Genomic DNA, 17,141 nt, shown 5'->3' on the forward strand with positions numbered 1-17,141 from the left:
GCACTAGTTATAGCTATTGTTATTTACAGCAATAGGTAACCAACTCATGCCGTGAATTAACAACAGAGTAGTAAGATTTCCACTTGAAATAGAAGGTAATTTAGACTTATTTATGGCCTCAGTATAATTATACAATAAAAGCTAATTATTTTAAAGACAAATCATTTACAATGTTAAAAATAAGTATCATAAAGCTCACAGCTGAAATGCTGTCAGAACATTTTTGAAGTGCACATTTTGTGTCATTTAACCCTGCTTTTTTTTTTTTCATTGACAGAATAAAATGAGGCATATAAATATTATTGTTGGTTCTACTAGACTGGCCTGATTTTTTTTCCAGTCTCCCTATTTTCTTTTTTTTTTTTTCCCCCCAGAATAGGTGAAAATTTGCCTAGTGTGCCCTCCGTGGTTGCTATGGCAACCAGTCTCTCACACACAGCTAACCTTTTCATTCACTGTGTTAATATTGTCTGTAGGAGCATCTTCTGAGTGCTGTTTCCCTAGAGCAACCATACTGTAGTCATTATCTGTGCTCTTGGCATCTTTCTTGGAATTCTTTTTTTGTCCTGTTTGGAGCTGACTAGATTTGTAGGCCAAGGCCGGTATAGTGTTCACTAAAATTAACTGCAATGGTTTTTTATTTTCCTTGTACTGACACTGAATGTACCGGGAAAAGGCTGACCTGTAGGTCTTGTTGAACAGTGTGTACACGAGTGGGTTGACCGCCGAGGAGAGGTAACCGATCCAAACAAACACGTTGAGGAGGGCGCCGATGATGTTCTCGTTGCAGGACTCTTTGCAGATGACGGCCATTATGTTCGTGATGAAGAATGGGCACCACATCACCACAAACAGAAAGAAGACGATGCCCAGCACCTTGCAAGCTTTTTGCTCGTTGCTGATGGACTGCATAGTCCTCCTGCCGTAGGACCCTGGCTCCCTGTGGATGGATCGCTGGAAGAGCTTTTCTGAAGACAGGGAACTCTGAGGGAGGAAGCTGAAAGACGATAGTTTGGCCCGTGTGCCAAGATCACTCACACACAGAGTAGCTTCTTTCTGGAGTGACTTGATAGTTAGAAAGTAGGTGATCACCATGATGGTTAAGGGAATGAAGAATGACACAAAAGAGCCGATCAGGACAAAGTTGTCATCCGCAAGTAAGCAGCTCCCTTCCTTAAAGACTTTGGAATCATCCTGTAGCCCGAAGACTGGTATTGGCATAGAGATACCTGGAGTTGGACAGAAGATGAGACATGCCTGTGAAGGAATAGTCTACACGAGGAGCATTGCTACATAATGGTGGCGGGCAAAGGATTCTGTATCAACATGGCTTAAAAGCTCAATATATACTTGCAGTAAGAATTTAAAATTCTCTTGGAATTACAGATATTAGGGATTATTATATAAATTTAATATATAATTATAGTAGTGACATATATAGTAGTAATATATATACGAATATATATAAAATATACATGAACTATATAGAACATATGGTTTCTTATATGTGTATGTTATATTGCCCTATAGAGATAGTCCTTTACTTCTTTTTTTTTGAAGATTTTATTTATTTATTTATTTGACACAGAGAGAGAGAGAGCGCACAAGTAGGGGGAGCAGCAGGAGGGGTGGGGAGCAGGCTCCGTGCTGAGCAGAGACCCCAGTGCAGGGCTTGATCCCAGGACCCTGAGACCGTGATCTGAGTTGAAGGCAGAGGCTTAACCCACTCAGTCACCCAGGTGCCCCAATAGTCCTTTACTTTTAAAGAAGTACAGGGGTTTCCTGGGTGGCTCATTTGGTTAAGTGTCTGCTCCTTTTGCTCTCTCTGCCCCTCTCCCATTGCTCCTACCCCTGCTCATGCACACTGTCTCTCTCTAAAATAAATAAATAAATATTTTAAAAACAGAAGTTAAATAAGTCTAGCTTTAACTTTTCATGCTGTATTTTTTCTGATTACAACATTATACTTATTAATTGAATAAAATACATTCACACAAAAATAAAAAGGACCAGTGATGCCACCTACCATCCGGAGATAATCACCATTAACATTATTATGCTATTTCTTTTAGATAAACACACATACACAGCATTCACACACATTTTATAATTGAATTTCATATACAGTTTCTAACTATTTTTCTCCTGACATTGTGCCATGAGTATAATTTATAAAAATGCCCTCATAAAATTGTAAACATATTTTCTTTTCAGAAAATTTGAAAAAGAAAAAAGTAATGAATAAAGAATACTGATATATATTCTTGCCAGCCAGGGGAAATTCTAATTTACATTTTAGGTAGTTTCTTCTTCCATTTACATGTATAAGTAAATGTATATACATGTATATGCAGTATTTTATGTGCAGATTTACATCTTCCTATTCCATTTAACATTCAGTCATGAAAATTGCATATATTTAATTAATTAATTATGTTTCAGATTGTAATTTAAATTCTAGTTAGTTGGCTACAGTGTAATATTGGTTTCAGGAATCAAATTTAGTGATTCATCACTTACATGCAACACCCAGTGCTCATCATAACAAGTGCCCTCCTTAATGCCCCTCACCCCTCGCCCATCCCCCACTCACCTCCTTCCATAACCCTCTACAGTTAAGAGAGAATTGCACATATTTTAAAGCATTCTTAGAAAATATGATTTTCTAGTGTGAATTTAAAGTAACTCACCAATTATATTTTTTAACTTTAATTTTGATTCTTAATTTATTTATGAAATGTTTTATTTATTTATTTGACACGGGATGGGAGAGCAAACACAAGTAGGGGGAGCAGCAGGCAGAGGGAGAAGCAGGCTCCTGCTGAGCAAGAAGCCCGATGTGGGGCTCAATCTCAGGACCCTGGTTTCATGACCTAAGCCGAAGGCAGCTGCTTGGCAACTGAGCCACCCACGTGTCCTTTGATTCTTTTTTAAAAGAAGCTTTTTGCCATCAAAAAGTTATAATATACGCAGAAAAAAAAAACCAAAAGAAAACACTGAAAAACCAAAACAAACCTAGCACATTGAACCCATCACCCAGCTACAACATTAGTGAACTCAAGGACGATCTGGTTTCACCCATATTCCTACCTGCTACAACCTCTCCCATGTTATTTTTAAACAGATCCCAGACATCATGTCATCCAATCTGTACATATTTTCTTATGTAGATATAAAAGCTACACATTCTTTAAAAACTTCATATTATCAAAATCCTACTCTTAAATAGAAATTTAGTATTTCCTTAATATTATTATAGAATCAGTGTTCATATTTCTAATTGTTCTATAAAAATCTTTATATATTTTTAGTAGTAGAATATTCATAATGGCGGAATACAAATAACAAGCAGCTATAGGGGCGTTTGGGTGGCTCAGTTGGTTCAGGAACTGCCTTCGCCTTGGGTCATGATCCCGGGGTCCTGGGATCAAACCCCACAGCAGGCTCCCGGCCCAGCCGGAAGCCTGCTTCTTCCCCTTCCTCTGCTGCTCCCCCTGCCTGTGCTTTCCTGCTCTCATTCTATCAAATAAATAAATAAATAAAAATCTTAAAAAAAAATAAGATAAAACTTTTCTTGACAAATATAAATGAGTTAGGTACAAGATGAGAGAAGACATGAAAATGTGAGCCCATGGTTAATTGTTCCATCACTGAAATTTGGAGAACCCATACAGCTCCCTTAGGGACAGGGCTTAGGCAGAGGAGGGAACAAAGTGAGTAAAAGGAATGCTTGGCCTCAAATCCTGCTAATTTGTCCCCCATGGTGTAGGACCATATTTAAGGGAGCTTCACCTGGCCACTCCCACCATTGTGCAATTTTTGGGGGCGGGGGAGTGCCTTCCTCTCCTGGCAATCATGTGATGCCCTAAAGGAAACATCAGGGAAATGAGGAAGGAGAGGAAACATGAATCAAATAACTACTTCGTATAACTTAGTTTAAGATTGCTTCTTCTGTGAAAGGGTAGATGCCAAAGGGCACCCTGGGAGAACATCAGAATGAAGTTCTTTCTAATCCCTCCCTCAAAGTTGTATAATGGAGTGTCCAGCACACTGCTCCTGACCACCCTTCAGAGTCTAATGAGTGGTTACAATCTAGCCAAGAACATAGGTTCAGTTCCAAGTTGGGAGCTACGGCTTGCTTGAGTCTTGTGACCCATCTGGAAGAACTTCTTTCAGGCTCTATAATCTAATTTGTGAGTGCTCGGGACAGTTCGGCTCTACCCAACTGTAGGCCCAGCTGTCCTAACCTCGTTTCCCCTCACACTGGCTGTCCTTGCAAGGAGGAGGACATGAGCTTGGGTTAATATAATGTTTAACTCAAAGCTTTCTCAGTGGCATTTGCCATTATCCTCACAGACTTCATTGACTGTATTTGTCACTTGTCCATGCTAGGCCATCCCAGTATTCTTGGAAGGCGGAGATAAATGACACCAGAGCTGGTCTTGAGGACACTTAGTGTGGTTAATGACTCTTCATTTCTGTTATTCCTCTCTGTCCCAGCCTGTTGATAACATTCTGTGGGCCAGGAAGGGATGGAAGGACTATGGCTCCAAAGGGAACATCCTCTCAGACCCTGGACACACACCAGTTTTGTTTAACTTTCAGAAAACTTTTGATCATAAAAGTTAAGAAATGGTTTCTAAGATGAATGTTTTGTCCTCCAAGTGTTTGAACGCGTATCTGTGAACTGTGTTTCCTGTATTCATCTAGAATGTTCTACAGTGTAGTTGACTAGAATGGAAACTTTGGAATGAGACTGACCTGGATTTGAGTCTTGGTCCTGGCTCTGTGCTGCTGGGCTGGTTACTTCATCCCTACAGTTCCTCATCTATCATATGAGGTTGGCATCCAACATGCCTTCAAAGATGTGGGGAGGATAAAAATGAACCCAATATACAAAGCACCTAGGACAGTCCTTAGTCCAGAGTGGATGGTCTGCCAATGATAGATAAACATGGGAGTAGTCTTCTCCACAGAATTATTCAAATTGAATACATTAACTTGATTCTGTTCTATTTTGTCTTAAACCAAAAGAAGTTAAAAAGTTTTGGCTATTGGCTACATTTTAATAATGATGTAATTATTAGCTTCTGCCGGGGTGACAAAGGGCCTCAATCAATTTTAATTCTGTGCTTGCTGCTAGAACTGTTGATCGCTTTTCTAATGTGATGAATTGCAGCCATTACTATTAGTCACGATAACACATAAACAAAAATCAACTGTGTGAATAAAAGGTGTATTATTTTGTTTTTAAACGCTTGGGTATGCATTTTCTTAATGCAAAAGAAGTCGCTACCTTGAGAGTCTTTTGCCCTATTTGTTTGCAACCTGGTGATTTATGTAAGTGGCAGTTCTCAACCAGAATAAGCTATTACTTAAAACACCAAGCTATTACTTAAAAATTCTTCAATCATTTGGAAATCAAATGAGTGTCCTTGTTTGGGAGAACACACACGTACTCACACGCACACACCCCTCTCCAGAATGGCTCAACTTCTGTGGACAGGGATGGAAAGGGATGATGGAGCCAACTTACTGAGGTAGAGATTCCTTTTAGCTGCCAGGGATAAAGAGTCATTTTATTTTATTTTATTTTTTAACAATTTTATTTGTCAGAGGACGAGAGAGAAAGAGAGCGCACAAGCAAGGGGAATGACAGGCAGAGGAAGACTGCCCACTAAGCAAGGGTCCTGATGCGGGACACAATCCCAGGACCCTGAGATTATGACCTGAGCTGAACACAGACACTTAACCGGCTGAACCACCCAGGCATCCCTAAAGAGCCACTTTAAAATGGATATGGCAAGAAGGCACAGGCAGGCTGTCTGGAAGGGGGTCCTTGATTTGGAGGAGAAGAATCAAACTAATTTGTTCTTTAAATGGTCCATTCCTCTTTATGTATAACAAAAATGTCCTAACTACAGTCCTATACCATTCGTTCTCAGTGCCTCACTGCTAGTAAGGGGTCAGCGAGGGTTTATGGAAAGAATATCTAGAGAGTTAGAACAATACACTGTAAAAGAGGGGAAAGAATTTTACGTCAAAGAACTAGAACATTTAGGGAAGCTTTGCGAGTATAAGAAGCAGTTCAAAAACATTCTCTTACCAAGAGAGAGGAAGACGCTGGCTCACAGCCAAGGTTGCGGTCATAGCCATCTGCAGTGCATTAATTTTCTGGCTGCTTTGTTTGATAATAGCTGCTTTTGGAGACCTGACATCTCCTCTCACTTGAAATTTCTGCATATAAAGCATTTTCCTTTATGATCAAACAGACAGTAGCTTAAACTACGTGACTCTGCATTTTGTTTAATACATCTTTCTGAGGAGCAGTAAATAGTGAAGATTCACTATCTGCTTTGGACCCTCCATGCACATTTTCATTAAAACTCAGACAATGAAATGAATGAGAAACATTGACACCCAGGAGCGTGAAGGCTGGGGCTGGTGTCTTCCTTTTAGGGTAGCTCTGCTTACTGTGCATATCAAGTTTGTACCTCTGCTTCCCATCTAACCACAGTCTGGTGCATGGCCTTCAATCAGAAGCACTGATTGTGAAAGAAACGCTTTATTCTCAATCCTAGATTTTTATACTTTAATATTTTGGGACCAAATGTACTTCTGAGACAGTGTCTCCTTGGGGAATAAGGTTCCTTACTAAGTAGTGACCCTCTGATAGGGGACATGACAGTGGGAGTTCCCAGGCCCTCTGGTTTTGTGGGAGGTAGAGGGGAAAGAAACAAATACTTCAGGGCTCTTGTGAAAGAGACTGAATTTTGGTTCATAGGTTTCATGTCTTCTGGAACTACTGTCTTTCCTTTGTATTTTAACTTACGCTGTATTTTTTCACATTGTAAGAATGGACTTACTAGCATTTTGACAGAAAACATCAAAAATGAAAACTGCAGGATAGTCGTCATACTGCGGAGAGAGAGAGATTGAGTGTGTAGGGAACTGGAGCTGGGACTCATCCTAATATGAAGTGTGAAGCTCTAGAGTTACCACATTCCTTATAATCCATGGTATTCAGACAGGCAGAGGTCCATAAACGTGAGAGCTAGATAAACATTTCAGTTACTCAAGAAATTGTATGCTTCTTAAATCATTTCTTTTTTTCTTAGATTAATTCTTGATATCTCTAATAATAAAGCATAGCTTCTCGAAGTACTTTCACATATATCCACTGACTCTTGACCTTTTTTTGGTTTTGTTTTGTTTTGTTTTACAAAATTGTAAAAACATTACCCACACTGTCCTATGGTTAGATAAAAATTTCACTTTGTGGAAAAGCTGGGGGGAGCAAATTTAGGTAATTTATTTAGAGTCACACAGTCATTTAGGGGCAAAATCAAGGCTCCTACTTAGGTCTCTCATTTCTTATGGATGATTTTTTTACCTGCTTATTTACAAAAGCAGTTATAACAGTCTGACTATTGCAGAGGTCTTTAACATTAGTTCCAGGAAGTCTGTGATGTTCCTGAAATTTGCAAAATGTTCATGTATGTACTTTTTTTTTTTGAGACAGAGCTTTCATCAGATTAGCAAAAATGTTCCAGCCCCCAAGGTAGTTAATAAACACTAAGTTATTTCAATACCCTATGTACAGAACACACACACACACACACACACGCACACACATACATTTCTCTACATTTGATACTTTCTTCTTTCATTCTTTAATCTCAAAGTCAGAATTTCCTCTGATGAGACATTATTCTTTGAAGCCAGACAGGTATTCCAAAATGAAAATCCTTAGAATCAATATCTAGTTTCTTTTTTATGTGGCAGGTATTCTTAAGCTTGGCTGCATATTAGAATCACCTAGGCGGGTGCCTGGGTGGCTCACTGGGTTAAAGCCTCTGCCTTCGGCTCAGGTCATGATCCCGGGGTCCTAGGATAGAGCTCCACATTAGGCTCTCTGCTCAGCAGGGAGCCTGCTCCCCCCACCCCTTATCTGCCTGCCTTTCTGCCTACTTGTGATCTCTGTCTGTGAAAAAAAAAAAAAAAAATCTTAAAAAAAAAAAAAAGAAGGGGCGCCTGGGTGGCTCAGTGGGTTAAGCCTCTGCCTTCAGCTCAGGTCATGGTCTCAGGGTCCTGGGATCGAGCCCCACATCGGGCTCTCTGCTCAGCGGGGAGCCTGCTTCCTCCTCCCTCTGCCTGCCTTTCTGCCTACTTGTGATCTCTCTCACTCTGTCAAATAAACAAATAAAATATAAAAAAAAAAAAAAAAAAAAAGAATCACCTAGGGAGCTTTTAAAAATTACATGGCATGGGGTCCAGTCCCAGAGGTTCTGATATTAGTACTTTTAAAAAATGCTAATGCTCAGGCCCCATAGGAACATGTTATTCAAATAAAAGAATATCTGGGTGATACTGATACACAATTAGTGCTGGGAACCTGGGATGTATAGGATTAAAAGCTTAGGAAAAATGTCTTCATTCTGAGGGGCGCCTGAGTGGCTCAGTCAGTCAAGCTTCGGACTCTGGATTCCGACTCAGGTCATGATCTCAGGGTCCGGAGACCTAGCCCTGCATCTGGCTCTGTGCTGGGTGTGGAGCCTGCTAAAGGTTCTCTCTCTCCTTCCCCTCTACCCTCCCCCGCTCCTCCCTCTCTAATAAATAAATAATGTCTTTATTTTGAAATGAAACTAAATGGAGTAGTTTTATAGCTGCTCCCTTTCCCTTGGTTAAACAAATCTATTACTTTCCAGTAGGCTTTCCACAGCAAAGCCAAGTGGAGAAATGATGGGAGAGGCAAAGAAACCTGTCCTCTGCCCCTCCCTCAAGTTGGGCATGAGTTATCTCGGGGGTGGGGGGGGGAATGTGTTGAGTGCGGTTATTGTATAAATCCACATATCCTTGTTTTAATACTTTGTTATGGCTAAATCTCCAACAAGGCTAGAGCTTGTGTTTTGTCCCAGGCAAATACTCCAAAGAAGTGCTCAGAGTCTCCCTGAAGTAGGAACAGCTGTGAACCGCTACAGTTGGCAGCCCTACTAACTGCCCTCCGCTAGAGTCCTGGAAGGGTGGTAACTTGCTCTTCAGACCCTCATTCCTTTTCCTTTGGGTTCGGTAGCCCAGAAGTTGTGTGTTCATATCGTGATCTTACATTCTGGGAAGGTAAAGGGGCTGAATTGAGACTTTAAGATGTGGATTGTCAGCTGTCACTGTGACACCTGGCAGCCCATCCGTGTCTTTCATCCCTAGGCAGATTGATTTCCACGGATCATCTTTTTTCCCTGTCAATATGGTATGAAGCCCAAATAGAATCTGAATGATCTGATGGCATATGGATAAGTTATCAGAGACTCATTTTGCAGTTGGTATCACAAATTATGGAGAAACTTCAAATTCCTCAATTCACCTTGTCACCCGCTGACTCTTTACATCAGTGGATATTACACTATTCACCAACAATGGAAAAGTTTCTTTAAGCAACATACTCACTAACAGAGGTTTATTATTCAAAAAAAAAAAAAAAGATTCCACGGGGTGCCTGGTTGGCTCAGTGAGTTAAGCCTCTGCCTTTGGCTCAGGTCATGATCTCAGGATCCTGGGATTGAGTCCCGCATTGGGCTCTCTGCTCAGCAGGGAGCCTGTTTCCCCCTCTCTCTCTGCCTGCCTCTGCCCATTGGTGATCTCTCTCTCCCTGTCAAATAAATAAATAAAATCTTGGAAAAAAAAATTCCAAGGTGCCTGGGTGGCTCAGTTGGTTAAGCATTGACTCAGGTCACGATCTCAGGGTCATGAGATCGAGCCCTGCTTTAGGCTCCCCACTCAGCAGGCAGTCTACTTGAGCTTCTTTCTCTCCCCCTCAAATAAATAAATATTTTTAAAAAAGAGAAAAAATTCATCTCTGCCCCATATTACTGAACCTCATCTTTAAAGGATCACATCCTGTCTTCCATTTGTTTTTTGTTTTTTTAAAAATATTTTATTTATTTATTTGACAGAGATCACAAGTAGGCAGAGAGGCAGGCAGGGGGGTGGTAGCAGGTTCCCTGCTGAACAGACAGCCCGATGGGGGGCTTGATCCCAGGACCCTGAGATCATGACCTGAGTTGAAGACAGAGACTTAACCGACTGAGCCACCCAGGCACTCATTCCATTTGTTTTAAAAGGGACAGATTTTGTAGTGATTGTTTCTGAAAGCTTGGAGAATGAGTCTCACATGTGATATCTCATTTCAGAGACTTGGGCCTAGAGTGGCCTAGAGCGTGTGTGCAGAAACAGTTATGGTATCTGGAAGATGGCTTGCAACATAATATGCCTATATAGTCCAGGCCTATAGGTTATCAGTTCTTCCCCTAAACTCTTTTATACACACCTTCCCAAAGCACTGCATTTATCGCATTATGTAATGAAGAACTATAGTGTCCCTAATGCTCAAGCCATTACCAACTACTGAACCCAACCTCCAAGGTCTTTGTGGTCTGTTTTTTTGTTTTGTTTTGTTTTGTTTTTAAGATTTTTATTTATTTATTTGAGAGAGAGAGCATGAGATGGGGGAGGGCTAGAGGGAGAAGCAGACTCCCCGCTAAGCAGGGAGCCCAGTGTAGGACTCAGTCCTAGGACTCCAGGATCACCACCTGGGCCAAAGGCAGTTGCCCAACCAGCTGAGCCACCCAGGCACCTAGTCTTTGTGATCTGGTCTTAATGTGATCATTCAATGTTCTCTATTTTTGACATAGTCATGTGGTGTTTTCTCTTTTCTTTATGCTATCTCTTGAGCTATTTAGGATAGACTTATACATAGCTTGATTTTTCAGCTAAGCACCTAGCGTGATCTGAGGAGCTCTCTATATTTGCCTTCTCCCTGCATGTGTCTTTTCCCAGACGCTTGCTTTGTACACTGCCACATTCCAGTGTTAGAATGAGAGAGATCCCATGTTTTTGTACCTGTAGAACTTCCAAGGGTTAACTGTTAATCCAAGCTCAAGTTGTAGTGAGACACATAGCAAGGGAGACTCCTGGGGGCATGGCCCTTGGAAAGGGAAGCAGTCATAGGCCAGAGGACACAGAGCATAGCTCAGGGATGCCAGTCAAGATGGATGTGTATCTGTGGCATGTTGAGTTTCCCATGAGGGAAGGTGCGCTGGAAATAGTAAGTGGAAGATACAGGCTCATTTCTCCATTTTGCCCTGGACCAGTTCTGATTCTCCTCTTCCTTGAAATGCTCTACCGACCAGTGCGGACTCCAGAACTTCCCTGTGGCAGGGCACCAGTGCTGGCAGCTGGCTGGGTGTGGGGGACTGAGGTAACCTCATTTTGTGGCTACATTTGCATAGGAAGCAACTTGTTTTTGCTTTGGTTTGTATGATTATTTGGGTTTGGGGGGCTACGGGTGGAGGTTATATTCCCAAACCATATCCTATGTTGAAGAGATAGCTCATGACATCTTTCTTTCAAGACATCCTCTGTTGGAAGTTGTCCTAAAGTTCTATCTGCAATGAGAGACTTTTTACTCTATATTCCTTCATTGCCTCCATAAGTAATTTATACTGCACTAATTTTACACTTCTAATACCATAGAATTTTTCTCTAGGAGCATCAGTTCACCCATGAGATGATAATCTTATTAGTGGCAGGGACATCTTTTCCTTATTTCAAGCACGGCATCTGATGTAATTCTCATCCTAGGCACTTAGTAAATTCTCGTGGGATCGATGAGTAAGTGAATGAAGGGGGGAACAAAGATAAGGAGTTATAATAGATGTGAATCATAATCACTTTTATAGACACAGCTTGAATTTACTGAATTATTTTATAATGTATCCCTTCATTTTTGCTGGGAAAACACAGTTGGTGTGGCTGCTAATTAGCTGCCAAGGGCAGAAAGAGGGAAAGTAGATATTACTATGATGCTAATTTGTGTACTTTTCTCCTGAGAACTCCATATAACCAGCACAGGCACTGACCACCTTAACAGCTAAAATCACAAGGGAAAAGATGCCGTAAAACAAAGTGTTTGCGTGGGAATCAAGAGACCTGGGTTTATTCTTGCGTGTTTTGACTCATCACCTGGATTTAGAGCTGTTATTTTTCTCCAAGCTTTTTTTTTTCCAGCTAAATTAAACAAGTATGTATTGAGAAATGAGAGCATTAATACAGTGAGAATAGCACAGAATGGGTCACCCTAGATGCAGGTGTGCATTCTGTCAGTCACTGGCTGGGAGACTCAACGTAGCTTAACTTTAAAGCCTCCCTCTGTAAGGCAGAGGTAAGAAACAGAGGCCTTCCCTAATTTACATATAGGGCATTGGTGAAAATACAGTGGAGTCTATGCTAGACTCTTGGGTGCCACAAAAGGCCTTTGACAACGTTTAGAAGCCTCAAATCTTAGGAAAACAAAATAGACACACCTAGTCTACAAAAACAGTAGTGTAGAATCGAATGAGGCCAAGAAGCAAAATAGATGATGTGGATTCAGACTGATGTATGAGGTCAGAATGTGGGGTTATTGTGGGTTACTGTCTCCGGGGAAGAGCTGTGGAGGAGACGGGATTGCGGATTCGGGTCTTGTGCTGTGGATGGAAGGTGGGGGTTGGGGGGGGGGCAGGAATATGATTGCTGTGCCTTCAGGCCTGCACTCCACCTGGCCTTGCTGGGGCTGAGTTCTGCCCTGTCTGATGGGCCCCTGTGAACTCAGGGGCAGGCACACATGTTATTTCTCAGGGACATCAAGCGGGTCCTCTCTGTGTGATAGCAATCAGCTTCAGTCATTCATCCATTAATTAAATATTAATTGAATGTACAGTGAACTAGGTACTTCAGGAATTTGAGAGGAAGAAGGTACTTGAGGCTATAATCACTGCTTTACAATCCAAGATTTTTGCTGTCGTTCATTAACTCATCAATCCAAAACTGGGGAGAAAAAAGGCACAGAAATGTAAGCAGAAAATCTAGGGTTAGCATGGATATCCGTTGGTTAAAAGTAACACAAACTAGGTAAATCTGTAGTTAGCCTGAAGGTTGTTTGGTTTTTTTTTTTTTTTTTTTACATTTTTAAATTTATTTTTGACAGAGAGAGAGACAGTGAGAGAGGGAACACAAGCAGGGGGAGTGGGAGAGGGAGAAGCAAATTTCCCATGGAGCAGAGAGCCCGATGTGGGGTTGGATCCCAGGACCCGGGGATCATGACCTGAGCCAAAGGCAGACGCTTAACCACTGAGCCACCCAGGCTCTCAAGCTTGGAGTTTGTTTTAAAGGCAGCTTAATGCAGTTCTCAATTGTTTTGGTCTCAAGTCTCCTTTACACATTTAAAAATGATTGAGGCTTCCAGGAGCGCTTGGGTGGCTCAGTCAGTTGAGCATCTGACTCTTTTTTCTTTTCTTTTTTTTAAAGATTTTCTTTATTTGAGAGAGAGCCAGTCTGAGAGAGAGCAAGCATGAGAGGTAGGGAAGGGCAGAGGGAGAAGCAGGCTCGCCGCTGAGCAGGGAGCCTGGAGATGGGGCTTGACCCCAGGACCCTGAGATCATGACCTGAGTTGAAGCCTTAATGGATGGGACCACCCAGGCGCCCCAGCATCTGACTGGTGATGTTGGCTGGGATCACCATCTCAGGTCCCAGGATGGAGCCCCATGTGGACTCTGAGCTCAGCGCAGACTCTGCTTGTCCCTTTCCTTCCCTTCTGCTCCTCCACCGCCCTCCTGCCCCCTGCTCGCAAATCATGTTCTCTCTCGTTCAAAAAAATGGCTGAGGATTCCAAAGAATCTTTGTTTCTGTGGATTATACCTATAAATATTTGTTGCATTATAAATGAAAACGGAGGACACTTAAAATAATTTATCAATTCATCAAAAATAGCTAACAGCTTGCCTATTAACATAAATAGCATTTTTATGAAAAATAATTAAACTTCCCCACAACAAATCAAATAGTGAGAAGAAGGGCATTGTTTTAGTTTTGAAAGCCTCTTTTAATGTCAGGCTTAACCAAGAATGGCTGGATTCTCATAGATGCTTCTGTTTTAGTCTACTATATCACACACCATATATCCTCCATTAAACTGCACTGTATCTTATAAAAGGATGGGAGGGAAAAGGGATGATAATACCTTATTTCTTCTGAGCTTTATTAAGATATAATTGACATATAACATTGTATAAGTTTGAGATGATTTGATACACCTATACATTGAGACATGTTTGCCACCATAAGGTTAGTTCCCAAATCCTTCATCTCACACACTTACCATTTTGTTATTGTTATGGTGAAAACATTAGAGCTCTACTCTCACAGCAACTTTGAAATATAGAATATGGCATTATTAACTATAGTCATCATAATATACCTTAGAACTCATTTATTTATATTCACCTTATTTATCTTATAACTGAACTTATTTATCTTATAACTGAAAGTTTGTATCCTGTGTCCAACATTTCCCCATTTCCCACCCTTTCAGTCCTAGCTAACCACCACTTGACTCTGTATCTAGGAGTTTTATATTTTTAGATTGCATATGTAATGGATATCATATAGTATCTGTCTTTCTTTGACTTATTTCACTTCGCATAATGGCCTCAAAGTCCATCCTTGTTGTCACAAATAATAGGACTTCCTTCTTTTTCGTGGCTGAATAATACTACATTATATGTATAAAGGAGGCTGAATAATATTGCAACACACACACACACCATTTTCTTCATCCATTCATTAGTGGGCACTGACGTTGTTTCCCTGTTTGACTATTGTGGTAGTGCTTCAGTGAACATGGATGATTTCTTTTCCTTTGGCTATTATTATGATGATGGTGGTGATGATGATGATGATGAAAACAGTATTGACCTCACAGATGTCTTGAAAGTGTCTTGGGTATCACCAGAACTCCCAGGAGCACACTTTGAAAGCCACTGATGTAGGAGAAAAAACCATCAGCTTGAAATCAGAAAACCCAAGTTTGGATTCCCTACAACCTTTAAGCAAGCCACTTAATCCCTGTGAGAACTTTCACCTTTTAAATGAGGATTATTTGATTATTTAATAGGATTCCCTTTAAAAGATTATCATGAGGGACAATGGGAATTGCTATTCCTTTGGTAGTAAAATACAGTATTGTCTAGCACATGGAAATCATAGACAAGAATGTTCCACAGCCTTCCTCAATATGCTGAGTACTTCATTCTATCTAAAATCCCTTCTATAGCTCAAACTTTCAATGTTTGGTTGTAGCAGAAATCCAAACCAGCTTGATGTCATCCTTACAGTTTAAGCTTAAAAATCTGTGTCTTGCTTGCTTGCATAGAGGTCTGTTAATAGGGAACCTGTTCATCGCTTAACATAGAGCCCTTGCAAAGCAAGACCGTCTCTCAGATGGTTGATAATGGACTTCTCAGCCCTGTAATTTTCCATAACTAATTAGCAAATGGTGAAAATTTAATGACCTCTTCTATGGATGGTAACAATTAAGTCAACTGCTAGGACTACTGAGTACTATGTGTGCAAGGTGATATTGCTTTAGAAAATACATGTAGGATTCACAGAGCAAGAATAAAGAGAGATTTCTACTGTGAAGTTTCTCTGTGGGGACAAGGATGGCCTTATAAAACCTGGGGCTCCTTCCACAGATATTAGGGTTCATAGAAATTAGTGTGAATGGCTTTCTCCCAAGATACCCCACTGAAAGGTTCTCCAAGATATGTCTGCCATTCGCCTTTTCTATCAATTAGGATACTTTGGTTTTAAGTAGTAGAAGCTGATTTGGGATGATATAGCAGAAAATGAGTTTTAAAAAATGATGTTGAGTAGTTTAAAGAATTCTTGACAGGGCTGGGCTCCAGACTAAGATTCCAGGAATTCAATTTCATTATGGACTTGGTTTGGTAGAGGAGATTCCTGCTGTTTTCCTTGTCCACTGAGCACCGGGAGGAATAACCACAGAAGCTCCTGCCTCACCGATGCCACTTCCAGAACAGGGGTTCAATTATGTACCTCCCAGAAGCCTCACGCCTGGGCCATCTCCATGCTTGCAAGAATGGAGGTGGTTTGCCCTTCCTATTTGTTCACTTTGCTCTTTTCCCGTCACAGTTTTGCCAAGGCATTGCTATATGGGTGAACCTAGGCTATAAGCCAATGTCCTAGCTATAAGGAAGGCTTAGAATTTGAGTTCTGCCTCTTGGGAATTTCCCCAAATATAGAAAGGTTAGTTGAAAGAGAGAGCCAGCCACAAATATGGTAGGCACCCATTTAACTCGACCTTTGCATGGCATGATTCGTAGCTGTTATAATTGGGCTGGGCTGGGGAGATGCCTCTTCCAAAGAGGGCAATAATTTCTGGCCTTTTCCTATTTTTATCTTTTCCCCAAGATCGTCCCCTTTCCTTGTCATCTCTGTAGTCAGCATATGTTCACATATTTAATACTTAAAAATGAGTCAGTCTGAACATTACACACTGGTATCTATGAAATCCTTATGGAGCTAGCCTGGTAATATAAGTGAGCTATGTCCTGACCTATAAGACAGAAGAATGGTGCTTGGTAAACTGGACAGTGTCTAAGGACAATCAAGTTTGGTTTAAAAATTACACATTGTGCAAGCCAAAGAAGACATATCTCGGGGCTAGACAAAGTTTTCATTATTCATTAGCTTGATACAGGTTTAGAACTTTAAAGTTCCTTGGGATTCTTCTTTTTCATAGATCTTATGGCCTTCTCATCTTGGTTTTGCTCTTGGAGTTACTGTCCCTATATGGATAGACTGACACTATTTCTACCACTAGGCTTAAATATATTTTTGCCTTGGTTCCTAAGTTCAGTGATCAAGCAAGGTCTTTCTCAGCTTGGGTTTCTTTTTCTTTTCTTTTCTTTCTTTTTAGTTATTAATATTTTTTATTATGTTATGTTAGTCACCATACAGAATGTCATTAGTTTTTGATGTAGTGTTCCGTGATTCTTTGTTTGCATATAACACCCAGTGCTCCTTGCAATACGTGCCCTCCTTGATACCCGCCACCAGTCTTATCCATCCCCCCACCCTCCACCCCTCTAAAACCTTCAGTTTGTTTCTCAGAGTCTGCAATCTCTCATGGTTCGTCTCCTCCTCTGATTTCCCCCTGTTCATTTTTCCCTTCCTTCTCCTAATGTCCTCCATGCTATTTCTTATGTTCCACATATGATAATTGACTTTCTCTGCTTGACTTATTT

At 40.9% G+C, this 17,141-nt stretch overlaps 1 protein-coding gene across 1 annotated transcript in view; it reads right to left on the reverse strand.

Annotated features, from left to right (window-relative positions):
• Window positions 1–334: 334 nt before the first annotated feature.
• The window catches only part of HTR2A (5-hydroxytryptamine receptor 2A), a 59,556-nt gene continuing 42,749 nt past the window's right edge, over window positions 335–17,141 (reverse strand). The window contains exon 4 of the mRNA XM_032315124.1: window positions 335–1,229. Within this exon, the coding sequence (XP_032171015.1) occupies window positions 430–1,229 (800 nt within the window). The 3' untranslated portion in view covers window positions 335–429. The remainder of the gene's footprint in view (window positions 1,230–17,141) is intronic.

Source organism: Mustela erminea, chromosome 15 (genome assembly GCF_009829155.1).
Source record: "Mustela erminea isolate mMusErm1 chromosome 15, mMusErm1.Pri, whole genome shotgun sequence".
NCBI lineage: Eukaryota > Metazoa > Chordata > Mammalia > Carnivora > Mustelidae > Mustela > Mustela erminea.